Raw genomic sequence first — 18,141 nt, 5'->3', positions numbered from 1 at the left:
GCCCTTTGAAAATGGCTGTTTCAGACTCTGAATCATACTATTAACTATGCAAAGCTATTTTTATACATTGACTACTTCAGGTAGAAAGAAGATACGTAAAAAATCTTATGCGATTGGTGTTGAACTTCTTGTTTTAATTACAGAATTTCTTGAGGTTTAAAAGATGTCTCTTTAACAAACAGAAATTTCTATTCAGTTGTCAGGCTGAGTCAGAATTCCATTATAGCATCACAGAAAAATCTTAATTTATCTGCTGAGAAACAATATAAGGGATGTGTAACAAACTATGGAAATAGCTACGTGTGGAAAGAAGAAGAATACAAGGAAAGGAAGTAAGCTGTACATCTCCCAGAAATACGTCTTATCATCATAGAAACAGAAAATGGCAAGAGAGTTCACGATGCTTGCTAGAGATCTTGGTACATGTGCCAAATTCATATGGTAAATTAACACAGTTCTGAAAGGGATTCACTGGATCTCTGATACACTCCTTTTCTCTTTAAAAAATGGTCATAAAACAAAAAGACACGGAGCATCATCCCTGGAGGCATTCAAGGTCTGGCTGGATAGATCCCTGGTTGGCCTGATCTAGTGGGTGGCAACCCTGCCCATGGCAGGGGGGTGGAACTAGATGATCTTCAAGGTCACTTCCAATCTAAGTCATTTTATGATTCTATGACCTATTCCCCATATCATGACACGTAATATCTTTCCCACAAATATAGAGTGTACCAAAACCTGGAAGATGACAATGATAAAGCTATTGCCCCTAGTTAAGATCCAAATTTCTGTGTGCTTCAAAGGACCCCGCCACACACAAAACAATAAAATGAACGCAACAAACACATTTCTTGTCATTCTGATAAGGAGGAAACTTCCCACATTCTACTCTAGTAATCTAAAACATGTTTAATACTAAGACTAAAAGGATGGCACAACTACTCTGTATTTCAGAATCAAGTATCATGGTGCGCTGGAACAACTTCTTAACATCTGATAAGTCCTAGCTATGGGCTTGTTTTAGGATACACAATGTTTTTGATGTTATGCCTGTTCATTCTTTGATTCTACCACCAGTGAATTTCTAAATGTTTAAATTAAGAACTATTAATCTAAGAAGTTGTTACAAAGCAGTGAACAAACAGCATATGGAAAAGGCCATCAAACTTTACAGTGTCTGTCAGCTTCAGTTTAACTGTTTAATTTCCTGTAGTTACAAGCAATGTCTGAAAAATTTTATGGGTCATACAAAGTGCTTCATAATGTCATTTTCAAAGCATTCTTTGTCAATTCTCATCATTGTCCACAATGTGAAAGTAATTTTAAAATATGTCATCTGACCATCTTGTTTCTGCTGTGATGCAAGGGAGGCACCTTAGCCTTTTGAAATTCCTTTTCAAATGAATCAGAGCAGAATACTCCAAGCCTGGAAACTTCTTTATAACTAGTTTGTACCATATGAATGTCTGTGGTTTAAGTGTTCCACTGTGCAGATTTATTATGCAAATGTTCATGCTGATTTTAGAAGATATGACTGAGACTAATACCAAGACATGTAAAACTACAGAAGATGATAAAAAGTAACTGCAAACATGAAACATACTTGATTAATCAAAATAAAATATTACAATACCGTCTCTTTGTTGCAATAAATCAACTAGAAAAAATGATTTAATTTGATCCGAAGATACAGACTAATTCTTAAGTCAGTGCATCAATATTGTGGCCTTAAGATTCCACACGTAGCATGATTTTTGGAACAGACATTAAGAAAATAAACAACTCTTCTATTGTCAGTGAGACTTGGTAGACATAGCTGTTCATGAATGTCATCCTTTTTGTTTGTTTTCTACAGGTATATTTGACATCAGATTTAAAATAGTTAGGGGTATCAATATTCAATCAGTAAATACTAACACCTGTAAGTGAAGGGAATTTAGTAATGCAACCCTATGCCTACATGCTCCTATTTCACAAATTTAATCTGTATTTATTTTTTTTTAATGCATTTTTTATTATGCACTCTCAGGCTTGCTCAACTGGCAAAAAAAAAAAAAAAAAAAGAAAGAATGAAAGATGGTCAATAAAAGTCCCATTTCTCTTTTCTGGCCATGGTCCTCCATCCATTTTTGAGCTAAGTCACCACGATCTTGAATGAGTTCATCACAGTATGCCAGTTTAATGGATCAGATTTAAGTATTTCTGAAAACTGATGTGCAATCTCTGAACGGGTGGACATATACCCAGTTTCTACTGAGCAGTACATTTTAAAAGCCACAATTTATTGTTTAAAGACCCATTAATCTAGAAAGGAAATATATGAAATGGCCTGCAAAAGTATGGCAATGCTGTCAGTGAAAAATAGTGATTTTGAACTGGGGGATTTACTCAGAACAAACGTATGCAATGTAGAGGTTTACCTGTCATTTCCAGAACACCAGTGCTATTAGCTTTTCCTCGGTTATTTTCGGCAAAACATGTGTAGCGGCCCTCATCCAGCTTTGTGACATTGATAATTTCCAGGCTCCCATCATCCCAAATACGTATGCTATTGAAAGTGTAAATATTAAAGCAAGAGAAATTTGGCATTTAAACCAGAAAGAGATACTTACAGTTGGAATTGCATTAAGCTGAAAGATACCAGAAAAATATCTTGGAATCTCATGCCTGACTGCTACATACGTAAACACTCCCGTAGTCCAAAAATATCTAAATAGATTGAGGCATGACTAGATGCTTCATATTGCTGGAGCAAGAGGTTCTACTTTCATTTACTAGTAGTCATTCAAATATTTTTCTTACAGTTTTGTGATACAATTCAATTTTGAAACATGAACAGCACCAACCACACTGGCTAAAGCTGCATGCCATGCATGCCCTGCTAGCTCTTTGGACCCACAGTGCCTGCTATATCACTTCCTTGAAATCATACATTCTCCTGCCAATGATCTCTGCAAAAATAAGAACTAGCTTGCATGATAAATAAAAACATAAGGCAGCATTTTAAGTTTCATAGTGTCCACTAGCAGTCAATACTAACCGGCTCCCATTTACAAGCAATTCTGTTCCTTTGCTCCAGGAGAATTTTGGCTTAGGAGCAGCTTTAGGTTTGCATTCAATGATTACACGCCCCCCTTTAGCTGCTAGGATTTTCTTCTTCATAGGGTTCAGTTCAAAAGTAGGAGGTGAAGCTGAAAACGAAATTTAACACGAGTACTGCTGTTAGCGACTTTTCTGAAGAACGCAATTTGTTTGCAACAGTAAAATGAAGGTAAGTATCCAGAAATATTGAATTGTATACAAATGTCCAATATTCAGACCAGCGAGAAAAATATTAATGATACAGAGATGTGATGAGAAGCAGGCAGTGATCTAAAAGAAACAGCAAAAATCATTTAGATCTAATACTGTGTTAGAGCAGAAGTTTATTTTTGTTCACTTCTGAACTTCCATCTAACTTTAATCTAACAAGATCAAAGTCAACTGAAATCAATAGAAAGCTACTTCTTTTCAAAGGCCTTTTGATCACTCCTAATAAAATTTAGATTCCTAGAGGCCCACTTCTATAAGAAGTAGCTCACTCCATCAGACTTTCAAATAATACATTGTTTTTTATTTCAGTGGTTCTAAGCCGCTACCTAACAACTTAAAGGTTGTTCCCTTCTCTTTGCAGCTTTCTCTTGGACCAGCTATCCTTAGGCGTGCTCTTACATGTATAACAGTAATGAATTGCAAGCACCCCACTAACATACCTTAGATCAGAACTGTGCTTACTAATTCTCTCTTTATTTATAATGAAATACGAGAAAAATACTTGAAGTTACTTTGTATGTCAGTGCACCATCACTGTTAACCACATCAGCAAATCCATGCATAGCTGGGGAAAATTTGGGCAGTACAAAGTCTGCTTAAACACCCACATCTTATCAATCAGTATGTTTGAAAATGCTCTTGCAGAAAGTGCTCCTTTCTGGGTAATCCAGTCTGGTACTGAGTACATGGCAATGGAAGAACAGCAAAGGACAAAGTATTGTGAAATGTGTTGGAAATCAAAAACAGTTTTGCTATTGGGAAAATCTGGATACAAACATGAGACATAAAGAACCCAAGGTAACTGCTCTAGGGAAATTTACTATGAAAGCCATGCCAAATAGCCAGCACACCTGCTCTAAGGGCAACACTAAGAAGGTAAGAAATTATTTTAGGCCTGTGTACTCTGGGTCTGAAAGTCTAGCTTTCTACTACAGAACACTGCTTTGGAAAATACAGAGGATTAATAACTATCCTACCATCAAGTAAGACAGCTATACTGCACAGAAAAATTGCAACTGGTCTTAATGGGCCACAAAAGGCAAAACCGAAGGCAAGAGTAAAGAGGAAGTGTTTCAAAGGCCTGGTGCCTGGCGACATGGGTTCAAAAAAAAGCAAATTTCACCCAACACAGGGCTGAATATGTGAGTAAAAAAGAAAACACTTATTCTGTATTATCATTTCTTCTGCGTGATAACAGCAGGCAAGCATCAGAAAAAGTGCAGTTAACATTCTCCATAAATTAGTAGCTTGGTTGCTCCTGCTGTTGTCAAAACCCAGCTAAAGAGCTCAAATAATCCCCATCTCACCTAGATTCAGGGAGGGTTCATTCCTTCATCCTCACAGTACTTTGTTACCAAACAATGCCTGCAAATAAAACTGCTATATAGAGCAGATAATCTCACTCACCCACAATCTTCAGTTCAGCATTTGCATAAATAATTCCATGTGTGTTTTCTGCTATACATTGATACATGCCAGCATCTTCAAAGGTCAGGCTTTGAATACGTAGTTCACCTTTCCGGAACTAAAAAATAAAATCAGTGAAACAATATATTCCTTAAATATGCTGAAGAATTCCCATCCATCCCTCCATTGCTCAATTTTTATTTTATTTTATTTTATTTTATTTTATTTTATTTTATTTTTTCAGTAACTGTTCAGAAGAGATTACTTCATGTAACATTAAGGCACTGTCAAGACTTTAAAAAATCTGTTACATTCCCATATACATAAGTCAATCGGAGTGCATGAAGTAGTGGAAAATTAAAATAATATTTATATTAAAAATAGACTCATATTCCTTGTACTGGTTTATTTAAAAACATCAATTTTCTACAAGGAATATTTGTTTTGTGCTAAGTAAAATACATAGTTAAAAATTATCTGATTTAGAATCAAGATACATTATCAAAGCAATCTAAACATTTTTGCTATTTTCATCTTCGAAATCATCTCACAGTATTAACACACAATATAATCTCTTGGTGCATTACTGGAGAATTACATGCTTTCTGAAATCTAGCATGTAAATTGTCAGTGAAAACCAAGTTCACTGGGGACTGTCAAGTAATTTGCTTGTAAAATTACTTGTATGCAGTAAGTGCAGAAGCTAGAAAACAATGTTGTTTTTTTCTAATTTAAGCCATCTCCATATGGCAGCTCATGACATTCCTGTTCTCTTTCCAATCCACATTTTTCTTAAGATATGCAGACAAAACAACTGCCTTTTAGTCTTCTTTTGTTTGCATGCCAAGACCAGTGTCACTGCATCTCCACAAATGCAGTCTTGTACTGTGCCCTCTTCTACTCTGTTCTTTAATAGCACATCACGCAGTACAAGCAAGGGATATTAAACACATTTCTGAAATATTTGGACAGAAAATCTACTCTTTTAAAAAAATAAATCAGAGTAATAAACTTCAGTTATCCATCAGTTATTATCAGTTACTCATTTAAACTTCACATCATCTGCAAGAACGGAACTTTGCAACAGAAAAAAAATGCGAAAAGTTACATTATAAGAGCACCACTGATCATTTTTAAATGATTCTTCTCGTCTGCACTGACTCCATTCTTATTCTTTCTTACATTTTATTTTTTTTTAAAGATGCTGTCATGTTTAATGTGGTAAAAAAGGATTATTTTTGGAGAGAAGCTGATAGCATTTTGCATCCAGAAAGGAGAAAAAAACAGCAGTTTCTTATAATGGCCTGGAGAAAAAAGGGAAAATTCACCCCCAGACATGTAGTCAAAAGACAAGGTCAGATTTCAGAGCTGAATACTAAATAGTGTGAAAAAATGTAATTCAAAACTTATGAAAAGACTGACATAAAACTAGAAAAAATAGACTTTAATCACTAGCACAGGGGGAATCAGCAGATCTTTGTATACTTATAATTCAATTTCTTTTGCCCTTTAATAAGGCGTGCTTCAAAAAATCATTTCCATCAACTAGCCTATCAATCTTGTGTTACCTATGGCAATAAACTTACCGAGACTCCATTCTTCAACCACCTAATTGTTGGAATAGGCTTGCCTGTAGCTACACATGGCCAGTAGAGATCACTGCCTATATCCTTCTCTGTGTCGTTGATATGTTCTACCCACTCTGGAGAGGCTGAAAAATAAAAACAAAACAAAACACAATATCTTGTAAATACAGATGTGTATTTAAATAGCATTACAATCTAATAATTCTATGATACTTAACCGGTCAGACATAGACGATAACTCAGCATTGTATCAATATACCAGCACAGGAAAGAATGAACTGTTTTTCTTTTGCCACATACACCCAAAACAGCTGCAACTCATTTTTTATGAACAAAAAGATACAAAATTGTAAGAATGATTCACAAATGTCCAGAAGATGTAAGATGCTAGCACTTACCTGCAGATAATACAGCAAGTACATTATTCAGTAGTGTCATAAAAATGATAGTTAAACAGAATTGTGCAAATCTAGATAGGTAATGAAGGGGCATCCAAGAAAAACATTCTTTTGGTTCAGAAAATATACTTAAAATATTGAAATATCCTTGTATTTTTGCCTTTGCCAAGCAAATGAATTAATTTACTATGCTAATGTATGACAATCAGCACAATCTTCTCATGCCAATTCTCATTTCTTCCAGAAAGTTTGTGAGTTTAACTGAGGATCTTAACTCAGAAGATGTTCTTTACTGCCAGTGAAATGAGACTGAAATATTCTGAAGGTAATTCAGATATTATGAACAGTGTTCTCAAGCCAAAGATTTATAGCATAAGTCTTAGTCAAGGAGCTTGGCTACTTGAAATTATTCCACTACAGCAATAAGATAAGTGCTTTTTGGTTTGTCCTTTATTCAAATGCATGAAGGAAAGGGACAGAGGTTGGAGGAATGAAGAAATGACTGTACCTAAACAAGACAGAGCTAAGACATTGTCATGGTTTTATGATTTTTGGTTATTGGTATTCCACATCATAACATCACGTAGTGCACTGGGAATTAAAGTCTTAATGCTCCAGTTCTGGGCATCTGCCTGGAAGGGAAGAAGAACTACATCCCCCAGGGGGCTTTGCAGTCAGAGAGGAGATGTAACTCCTGGCAAGGTCACCTGATGCGCTCTTCTTCGTCAGGTTCTTTTCCCTGCTGCTCAACCAGACTGCACACCTCACCTCACTGTTACGGTGAGGCCTATCCACCTTTCAGACACTTGCATTATATTTGATTTATTAGCTTTGATTCTAATTATATTGTATTATGGTGTCTTATCTTGCATTCAGATACCATATTTAGTAAATTAGTTTGTTTCTCCTCAGATCATTAGCACTGTGTTTAATTATTTTGGGGCCCCCTGTTTCCCTTTTCTGGAGGTGCAGATTTTGCAAAATCCCTCCGCTCTGCTACTCATGGAACTGGGCCGAACCAGCCTGTAAACCATTGACAGACATAAAAGACAAAATGCAGAAAAAAAGAAGGCATAACAAATTTAATTGCCTATTTTTCTTTCTGGTAATTCTTTCACTTCAATTATTCTCAATCACTTACTTAATTTTCATTCTGCATATTCCATTATGCACAAATACAGAATGCTATCAAAGTGTATATAGATCTACCATAACCAGGAAAACTGACCTGTTGTTAATACTTAATTCATGAATGCTACACTTGATATTCAATGTAGAGATTTTGATTTTGTTTTATTAACTCAAATAAAGTGTGCCAGGATGATGCAATGAGTCCACACTGACATCGAGCTTGAAAACACAGATACTTCCAATGTAAGTAAAAGCAACATAAGTCAAGAAGAATAAATTTTTTCTACCTACCTTGCACATAAACTCTTGCTTGATGTTTATCTTTTCCTTTATAGTTTTCAGCTTCACACTCATAAAGTCCTTCGTCTTCATACTGAATATTAAAGATCTTAAGAACTGCCCCAGACATGCTTATCTCAGCAGTAGCTGGCATAGGTTCAAGGTATTTACTCCATCTGAGCTCAGGAACCGGACTTGAAAAGGTACAGTAAAGAACAAATCAGCATGTTCTAGGAGTGGCTGTTAAATTGCAGACTACAAAAAAGTATTTGATGATGAAACATATTTTATTTTCCTGAAATATGAAATCAAACAGTGCTCTACAGTATCTTTAGAACACACTTACTTTCCAAGAGCAAAACACTCCAGTGTCACATTTTGCCCCAGGAGAGCATACGTGTCCTTGAACTTCACCTTGATATCAGCAGGATACACTTTGGCACCTAACATGAAAACAACAGATTCTCAGAAGAGGTGTGGTAGGAAAAAATACAGCTATTAAAACTTCCACATTTCAAGAAAATCCATTGTAATCCAGACAAAATCCTTCTTTATGTGTATATAGCCTGGATATCTGTGAAATCTGATTTAGCACAGAACTTGCAGAATTGAGGCAGAATTGTTTCATTCAGCAAACAGTTATGTCTGGACACTAATGCTTAACATTAGTTCTTTACAATACAATAATTCAACAAAATAATTCATTTATTAGCATTTATATTGTGATGATGCCTTGTGTAGGAGTTGAAAGAAAAAGCCTTGAGCCTTTATTTTCTACAGATTCTTTCACTGAATGGAATATTTAGAATTACTGTGAATTTAAGCTCTATAGTCTCTTACTAATGGTATGAAGAAGCTACAACCAGGAAATCTACAGCTTAACAAGGGTACAAGTACGTAATGTAATCAGATCTACCTAGTATGATCTCTGTGGGACTCCTTATATATATAGGTGAAGATTACAGTATGAGTTTCCAGTATGGAAAATTTGGACAAAATCACTGATTTGTAATCACCCAAATTCGATCTCTTCACTGCAATAAAGGAAATCTAACAAATAAAAGGGGCACTGAAATCCTGATGATTAGTTCATGAGTCTCTGGTGACTGTCTAAAGTTGCAGAAAGGAATCTGATTACCGTGCAGAAAATACGCAGATTTATGAAATGGCAGAGAACAGTCTAGTAACAAAAGTAAAAAGGTGTCTCAGGGGATTGCCTGGTGAGACACAGAGTCCTTGGATAGGATATTTCAACAGAGTAAAAGGAATTGCTATTTTCATGAAGACAAATATCCTGAAACTTTCTATTAAATTCTACATAAAATTTCTGCTTTCCAGTCACAACCTTTTGAACCAATGCCAAGACCACAGATGATATTGAAGATTTTTAGATGAATACAGAGACTTATCAGATAAAAGATATGAGAAAAACTCTGTTCTCAATGATATGAAAGGAATGTTGTGAATGAATCCAGAGAGATTTCCTTCACTGAATTCCCATTGTGGATGGCAATGATTTGGACCTCTCTGCATGTGGAAAACTAAGGAACAGATGTGCAATAGGCATTAGGACTTGCCATTTAATTCTTCTTACAAGAGATAAAAACATTTATGAATGAGTGAAGTTGAAATACAAACAGAATGTAGTATGCAGAAAGTATTTCCAATAACTACTTACGATCGGCCTGTGGAATAAGTGGAATAAATTTACTGAATACGCTCTTTGTTATTGAAGGGCTGGACACAAAACATGAATAATTGCCCTTATCTGATGCTTCTACATTTGCAATGTAGAGATTGCCATTCGTCTGAGACACAAACCGTCGTCTGTCCAAAGCAATGAATACTGGGAACTCATTTAGAAGCCAGCGATAACTGAGATCATCTGGAGGAAAATATTTTCTAGTTAATATTTAAAAAAAAAACAACAATAATAATAGTGTCAGCTACATAAACCATGGAATACCCACTGCATATGAATTGCTTCACTTTGAGTTCCAGCTTACACGTAACTTATACAGGATAGATAGCCATGAAAGAGAGAATATGCACATCTCAGTAGCCAGTTAGCTATTGGTACTGGGCATCAGAATGCTGCTTCCCTGAGTGCAGATTACTGTGCACCTTGTTCTCTTTAAAACAAGCCTTTCCACTGGAGCTAGAGTGAGGTGGAGAGGAGATGTGAAGCTATGTCTTGCCCTGATCCATTCGTGGAGCTGGAAAGCCCTTGTCAGACTTGTGATTTGGAAAAAAGCTTTTAGAATATTTTAACTGGAGTATGTTGTGGTGAGTTCATTAGGTGGAATGAAGCTGCAGCAGCAAGTCTGGGATGACACAATGACATAGAGACATAATCGGATCTTTTGAATGGCAAGTCAGGCCCACCTTCCATTACCCAGATTAGTTTGAGTAATGTTATCTGTAACAACAAAAACTGCCTGAAAATTCAACCTTGTCTTTTACATACATTCAACCACAAGTATATATTCAAGATCAAAATCAAATCTAAAGAGAGATTCTCAAGCTCTATAAGAGTTACTGTTTAATTAAACATAAAGGAAATATTTAGAAAAATGTTATTTTGTCTCCTACTGTTATGCATCAGAAAATGAAGCACTTTGGGCTCAATTACCTGGGTAGTGGTAAGGAGGCTCACAAAGAAGCACTGCTCCAACACCTTCTCGTACTTTAACCTCATAGTGTTCCTCTGGTGGAAAAGGATCCAGATCTAGTATAAAAGAGGGTTGGGAAAGAAAACTGTGGGCTTTTTACTACAAAAATTTTCATGCCGTAGAAATACAACAATATCTTGCATACAGGTGTCTGTGGATTATGACATTTGCTCATTTTAACCCTGTCATTATCAAGTCCAAACATTTTTTTACAGTATTTTAGTCATTATAACTAAGTTAAAAAGAAAAAAGAAACACCTCTACGTCAGGAAGCACAGTGAACTTACAACAATACTGACTGGAGTCTTGCTTCAAATACTGCTGCATTGTAAATAACACATCATTAACAGTGAAGAGCAGAGTTTCTGAATGCAATATTTTATCATAGATACCATCTAAGCAAACATTATTTAGATTATTTTAACTTTCTTAAATGGCCTTCCTACTAAATTCCTAAGAATGACTCTGATATCGAACTGGAATTTCAGTTCAAAAGCATTCACCCAGAAATAAAGAAAAGCTACAAAGCTACATATAAAAAAAGATTTACATATAAAAAAAGATTAAGTAGAAAACAGTGATTATTCACAAATATAACTGCAATGTATAGTTAGACAGACACACTAGACACTTGATAGGTCTCTTCCAAGTCCAATCACAGCTTTCAGACCTGAACAGCTACAAGAATCAAGGAAGAAAGTGACGTAACACTTTGCCAAATGCATGGAGAAAACCTTAGGGAGAGTTATGTGAACTTCTATGGAAATACACCTTTTCCAGTTTCTGAATTACTAGTTTTTCTTCTGTTCAAACTGACTAGAAGATAAAATAGTCTTTCCAGTGGCCATCTGAATCTTTACATTAGATAATGCATGAAATACTAAGCCATTCTAAGGACTTCTGATTACTGTTAAATATAATTTTGTCATGTGTCTTAGCGCAATGTGTTCTGTCCTCCAGAAATGGCTCCCAATTAATTTGGAGTATCACTCTTTGATAAAGAAGAAATTGAACCTTTAAAGGTCCCTTTCAACTCTAAGGACTCTGTGATTCTACATATTGACTAATCTCCTGCAAACATCTACTTCCCTCATCACCGACTTTTTCATCATCTTGTAAACATGACACTATTCATTTCTACTTTAATTGTAAAAGATTGGCTTTTACAATCTGCTACAGAAACAGGAAAAAAAATTAAAATGATGAACAATAGAAAGAAACCTTTTTCTATTTTGATACTCCCTTGTATTTGGAGAGCGTAGGGCTAGACGAAAGGAAAAACTATGGCTGCTTTTCATTTTCAGTTTATATTTTAAGTCTAGAAACTTTTTGTGCAGTGTTCTTTGACTAACCTTTGAAACTTTAGAACAGTCACCACCACAGATTTAATGACAGTGGATAGGATAGGAAATTTGTATATGTAAAACATCTGTATTTTAGTACTAAGATAGAACAGGCTATGCCAGGTGCAGGAAAGTCATATAATTATTAAGATGCAATTTGTATACCTTCTTCCCACTTACGAACTGCTCTGTACTCTGATTGGGTCTTGATGTCTTCTTTGCATAAGCACTACTTGGTTATTACTCAATAATTATAATAACCATGATTCCATGAACTCTTAATTTGAAGACATTCATTTTTAGCTAGAATGAAAGAATTAGCATAATCATTGCACTCTCAGAGGCATACAGCTAACAGCTAGTGAGTATGGAAATTTTTCTCCATTGTCGCTCTTGCAGCTTCCCTACTATGAAATTGCTTCATTTTACTTTTATGAGACCGTTTTCCAAGAAGAACCATTGTATTTCAGCTTCTAATTTTGCACAGCACTCACAAAAAAGCCACTAAATATTCCTGGAGGATACAATTCCCATGTACATATGTGTACAAAATCAAAAAGATATTTTGGTGGTTTTGAAGCGCTGCTGCTAAAAATAATTATTTTCTTCTTGGAGGCCAATCCAGATCTACTAAAGACAGTGCTCCCAGATGGATTAATTGACATGAAGTTTACAAGAGTGTGACTTTTGCTCCATAGTTTCAGCAGATTTGATAGTAAGACAAAAATAATAGGTCTCAATCATGAACAGATAGTCAAGATTTTCTTGAACTCTTCAAAAAATGGTTTGTTGCCATTTTCCAATCAGCTTATGCACAAGCGAAAGAACAAAAAAATCTACTTAAGGTCATTTGCTGTGAATTTAGCAACTTTGTATTCAATTATTTTGGAATTATCATAGTGATTATCAAAGGAAGTATTTTTTACAGATGATCATAAAAAGGAGAAAGGAAGATACACAACTATCAGTTTTTTAAACCTATCTGGGTTACTTCTCTCTAACGGAGATGACATAAATATTCAGTTTAAAGGACACTTGTTGCTGTATTCAGTGATAGAGGTACATGGAATTCTATAAAGCAGGAATCAAAGGTGCCAGTCCTGAACGAATAGGATAAAAGCTAAAATATAAACTGATGCTAAAATATCTGTTTACTACTCCTGAGTTTCCTTGAGATATGAAGCACCAGAGTATTACAATTTGTGGCAGAAAACAACTTTTCAGTTCATCTCTGATGTTAAATATTAAGCAGTTAAACTGTTCTGCTGAAGGGCACTCAGGGTGTTGTGAAAGGGCACCAGGTAAGAGTGAGATCATTTTTGTGTTCTGATGAAAAACTCTTTCCAGTAAAAAAAAAAAAGTACTTTAAGGCAAAATAAAATAAAAATCCCAAACTGTCCTCAGTCGGTAAAATTTTCCATTAGTCTTCATGTAGTACTTCAGTCTCTTCTACAGCATGCATTTGATAGCACTGTACGTCTGCACATATGCATGAGTTCATGACTGTAGCTCATGTCTGCCTGAAGTCTACAGAAAAGTCCTCTGGCAGGGCCTTCCCACAGCCCAGCAGTCAGAGAGCATGCCTTGTAACAAGTGCCATGCCCTCCTCCTGCAGGCATCCCACTTGTGCTTTCACCACAGCGCTGCCTGATCACCACTTGTCACTACTGATGTCCTTCTTCAGTGACTATTTCCCCTTCGGTTCTACCACAATTGAAACTGTTTGAGCATCATTATTCACAACCTGGTTCTATTGTGACCTGGGTCTACTGGTTCAATTAGTAACTTAATTCACTGAGAAAGTTGGAATGACAGCTGAATGCTAAGCAACATAAAATCCTTACAAAACTTATTCTGTGTTGTTCTCAGCTTGTTCTCAATTTTTTTTTTTTAACAGAGTAATACAGCTACAGCACATATAAGCAGAAGACACTGCAGTGCAAAAACACAAGACGTTTCAAGCTAACCACAAGGCTTCTAGTTTTTGACATGAACATTGGCTTACATCCAAAACTCAGAGTGGCTTCACTGCTTCTGACAGTTCCAAAGATATTCGATACTATACAGACATATTTTCCAGCATCCCTTGATTTCTCTGGATTACTGATAATAAGTCTGCCTCCTACCATACTGTAGCGATCCTTTGTTAAATCAATATCCCAGTTGTTGAGTTTCCACCTATTAAAAAAAAACAAAAAAAGGCAGATGTAAGATTTGGCTCCAAAAACAAACTGAGTAAGCATCATGATTTGAAAATTAATTCACGTACCGTGATAAGCTATACAGAAGTTCATAACACACTATTATATATATTTGAAGCTTTTCAAATATACATAATATATGTGTATATATATATATACACATATATGTATAATACATAAAAACTACAGATTTTATGAACATTATAGGTGTTTTAGAGTCTCAGATGTTTCAGCTTTCTCAGAGATGGGATGTACATTAAAACTCAATCCAGGTAGTACAGAATGCTTGAACTGACTGCCAGTGAGCTAGCTAGCAATCAGGCACTGGAATCATAAACATATCATCAGATAGCTTTTGAAGGCCAGGCAGGCTAAGCAAATGTATCTTCCATGTCTTTGAAGTGAGATTTTGAAGAGATTTTTTTTGCAAAATTGCAATAGGAAATGAAAATGTTTCATAAAGCCTGAACTGCCAGTGAAGTCAGTGCAATGACAGTGGCACAACTGATTTAAGAGCTGCTTCCTACATTCAGAAAATTGCCAGACACTCCCATCTTAGTCCTTGTAAAACTCTACAGTGTGTTTTCCTCAACTGCTGTAACTTCCCTTCACAAACTATGAGAGGAGCTATCAATGAAGTCTGACTCTCATTACTATGCCCACCAGGGGGGGCACATAACCTTCTTCGAAAGGAAATACACTTTTTCTGAGCACAAAAAGGAAAGATGCAACTCAAATACATTTAATAATCATAAAAGTCTTGCAGTGTAAATCAGATTTTTGTACTAGGCTAAAAACAAGCATTGCTTTTTCAGACTGAGAGTACATATATTACATGTTTCTTCCTGATTAAAATGCTGCATCAAAAAACAAAATAATCGTTTGTAACATGAAATCAGAATTGTCATAGAAGAAAGTAATAATAAAAGTGGCTTTACCACCACCAACAACAAAAGAAATAAAGAATTAAAGAAAGAAAGAAAGAAAGAAAAGAAACAGGAAGGAAGGCAAAGCAAGGAAACAAAAGGCAGGACTTACAACCTGCAATAAATACTATTTAGCTTTACTAGGATCTTACGGGCATCCTTGTTCAATCTTTTGAGATATATTACATGTCTGTATTACGAATAATAACCATTTTGTCCAGAAATATCTAGGAATAATTGTCAGGAGCACAGCTTATGCTGCACTGAATAAGATCAGAAAAGCATTGCATAAAATGTGCAGCTGGGAGCTGTAAGAATAAAAACAAAACATGGAAAATTGCTTTCTTCTGAATTTATTAATTTAAAAATCAAAACAACTGTTTTCACATGAATAGTTTCACTAGGTTCTGTTGGACTTCTCACATGGATAGCATATATCATTCATGAAAATGCATCAAGGGAGGGTCAGGTTGGGTATCAGGAAAAAGGTCTTCACCAGAGAGTTGTCGGGCACTGGAACACACTGCCCAGGGCAGCGGTCACAGCACGAAGGCTGCCAGGGTTTCAATTCTGCATGATCTACTGTGGAGCCAGAAGTTGGGTGTCAGTGATCCTTCCAGGTCTCTTGCAACACCTATTCCGTGTATTATGCTGTGGTTCTAGATGGAAGAGCACTACAGATGCAAGATAATGTTTCTAGAGTGACTTTATTCCTTTAAGGAAGGACTCTCAAATTTAGGTAGAGCTTATAATCATTCTCTATATGCTATGCTGCTTACATTTGTAGGCAGGGTGTAGAGTAGGCTGGGTGAATTGAATGTGATGGCTATGTATATCTGACAGGTTCTGAATCTGAATCTCCACTCTGCTACATGGCTCCAGATCTTTCCAAGCACAGGGAAAACAAAGAATTGAAATAGCAAAATGCCACGTGGAAAAAACTTATGCTATCAGAGCTAGAGATGAGATTCAAAAGCAGTATTACAGTTATCTTTACTCTCAGGTAGATCTGTGTGAGTAGATAGCAATCTTAACTGTGTTTTTCTGTCTTAGAAGACTGAGTTAATTCCGGGGAGACAAATATTGGTGCAGATCATAGGATAATTTAATGAAATGGAAATATTTTGCTGACAAGAAATTGTATCTGCCCTTAGTTTGATCTGCCCATGACTAGAATGTAAATTAGTCAGAATAATGATAATCATAAGCACATTTTGTTGTATGTACAGAGAAGGTAATAGACAATAAACTCACATGAGATCTCACAATGAAAAATAACTGCTCTGTTACTAAAAACATACTTGTCATGAAAGAGGTTATATGTGTGAATCTGTTACATTCATGAGCATCACTTTTCAACATGGTGATGGCAGAAGCAACATAAGATACTCAGGCTCAATACCAGTCCTTCTTTTTTCAGAGTAAAATGGGATCAAAAACCTATTTTGATCTAAGAAGAACAAGAACTTGAACCTCAGCCATTCCTAACCTAGCATAGAAAGCTTCTGAAGCTTTTCTTAAAGGTCACTTTTTCATCTTTTGTGTCTGGATCAGTATTCCTTTCAAAAGCCAAAACCATTTAACAGGAATGTAGTATTTTCAAAACTATCTAGACATTTCTAGTCACTTTAATCCAGGTTGATTCTTACCCCAAAACAGCAAGTCTACCATTTTTTTTTCCTGATAAGACGATCATTTAACATCAAAACCTGAACCATTCATTGAGTAAAATACACAGTAAGATGTAACAATCAAATCAGGAGAGGTTACTTGTAAGTAGGAAAAGGAACAGCTCGAGCCCTGCAGTTCATTGAAACTTGTCCATCTGAAGATTCTTCTGGATAGATGGTATCAATTGGTTGCTCCTCAAAAACGGGTCCATAACCTTTGTTTCCTTCCTCTGAAAAATGGGTAGAGTCTGAAAATTAATAAATTATTTGTTAGTAGCTAAACTGAATAGGAATTTACAACAGACCTACCGTATTCAAAATGTGAATACAGCTAAATAGCAAGCCCAGCAAAATCAACTTTCATTTGCATCAGGAAAACTAGAACAGTAAGGATAATAGTGCTGACCTTCCTCCACTGTCCTCTGAGAGTGAGAGTAGTTTAAACTACATTCCTGTATAACTACCTTCTTTGCATTCTCTGCTGACATGATTAATTATTTTTCACAGTTTACGCGAGACTTGATGAAGATAATTATGAATTGAAGATATGTCCTTCAGAAATGCAGGTAAGACCACTTTATCTCACAGAGGCCAACAAATTCTCATAAAATAGGTCCAGATAGAAAACCACAGTTTAAATATTAACTGTTCATTATCTTACAACCTAAACAGCTCCAGTTGTCCTATATATTCAGAAATAATCTTTATAGCACTAGACAAATAAAAACTAATACTGGAGATCACTGTTGAGAATTGCATTGTTTCCAGAACATGGTTCTGCCCTTCTTTCCAAGCTCACATATGTATATATGTTAACGCTCTTCCCACTAAAATAAAATAAAATAAAAGGAAGTCTCACGCATGAAGTAATCTACAGTTGTCAAAACAAGCAGTTAAAGGTGAACTGAAAATCAAACAGATTTGGAAACAAACTAATGTTTTTTTTTATCTTTATCCTCCATTTGCTGATGCTGTTACAATGGTTGCAGGTTCGGCTTCTCCCTGCTGCATTCCCTTCTTCTTATCTCTTCCAAATGCATAAGGTTGCTGTTCTTTGGGGTCTGCAAAAGCAAGACTAGGAGGAAAGGTGGAAAAGTCTGGAAAAATTTTGCTTGGCAAATCCACGATGTAACTGTGCTCTTTTTGTTTGTTTGTTTGTTTACTTCTTTTTTAATTTTTCTGTGAAAGTGGCAAATATGCAAATAGTACGTGTCCA

The 18,141-nt window shown here is 35.7% G+C and overlaps 1 protein-coding gene across 1 annotated transcript in view; it reads right to left on the bottom strand.

The window, feature by feature from the left end:
• CNTN1 (contactin 1) overlaps positions 1–18,141 on the bottom strand; it is a 240,770-nt gene that overhangs the window by 55,410 nt on the left and 167,219 nt on the right. Inside the window, exons 5-14 of the mRNA XM_085219578.1 lie at positions 17,026–17,173; positions 14,134–14,306; positions 10,746–10,841; positions 9,792–9,998; positions 8,460–8,556; positions 8,126–8,307; positions 6,306–6,430; positions 4,720–4,837; positions 3,041–3,191; positions 2,421–2,548 (exon numbers count right to left, since the gene is read on the bottom strand). Of these exons, the coding sequence (XP_085075704.1) occupies positions 2,421–2,548; positions 3,041–3,191; positions 4,720–4,837; positions 6,306–6,430; positions 8,126–8,307; positions 8,460–8,556; positions 9,792–9,998; positions 10,746–10,841; positions 14,134–14,306; positions 17,026–17,173 (1,425 nt within the window). The remainder of the gene's footprint in view (positions 1–2,420; positions 2,549–3,040; positions 3,192–4,719; positions 4,838–6,305; positions 6,431–8,125; positions 8,308–8,459; positions 8,557–9,791; positions 9,999–10,745; positions 10,842–14,133; positions 14,307–17,025; positions 17,174–18,141) is intronic.

The sequence above is a fragment of the Meleagris gallopavo genome, chromosome 1 (genome assembly GCF_905368555.1).
Source record: "Meleagris gallopavo chromosome 1, MGAL_WU_HG_1.1, whole genome shotgun sequence".
Classification (NCBI taxonomy): Eukaryota; Metazoa; Chordata; class Aves; order Galliformes; family Phasianidae; genus Meleagris; species Meleagris gallopavo.
Note: the sequence above shows the minus strand (reverse complement) of the source record. Positions and strands in the feature narration are given on the sequence as shown.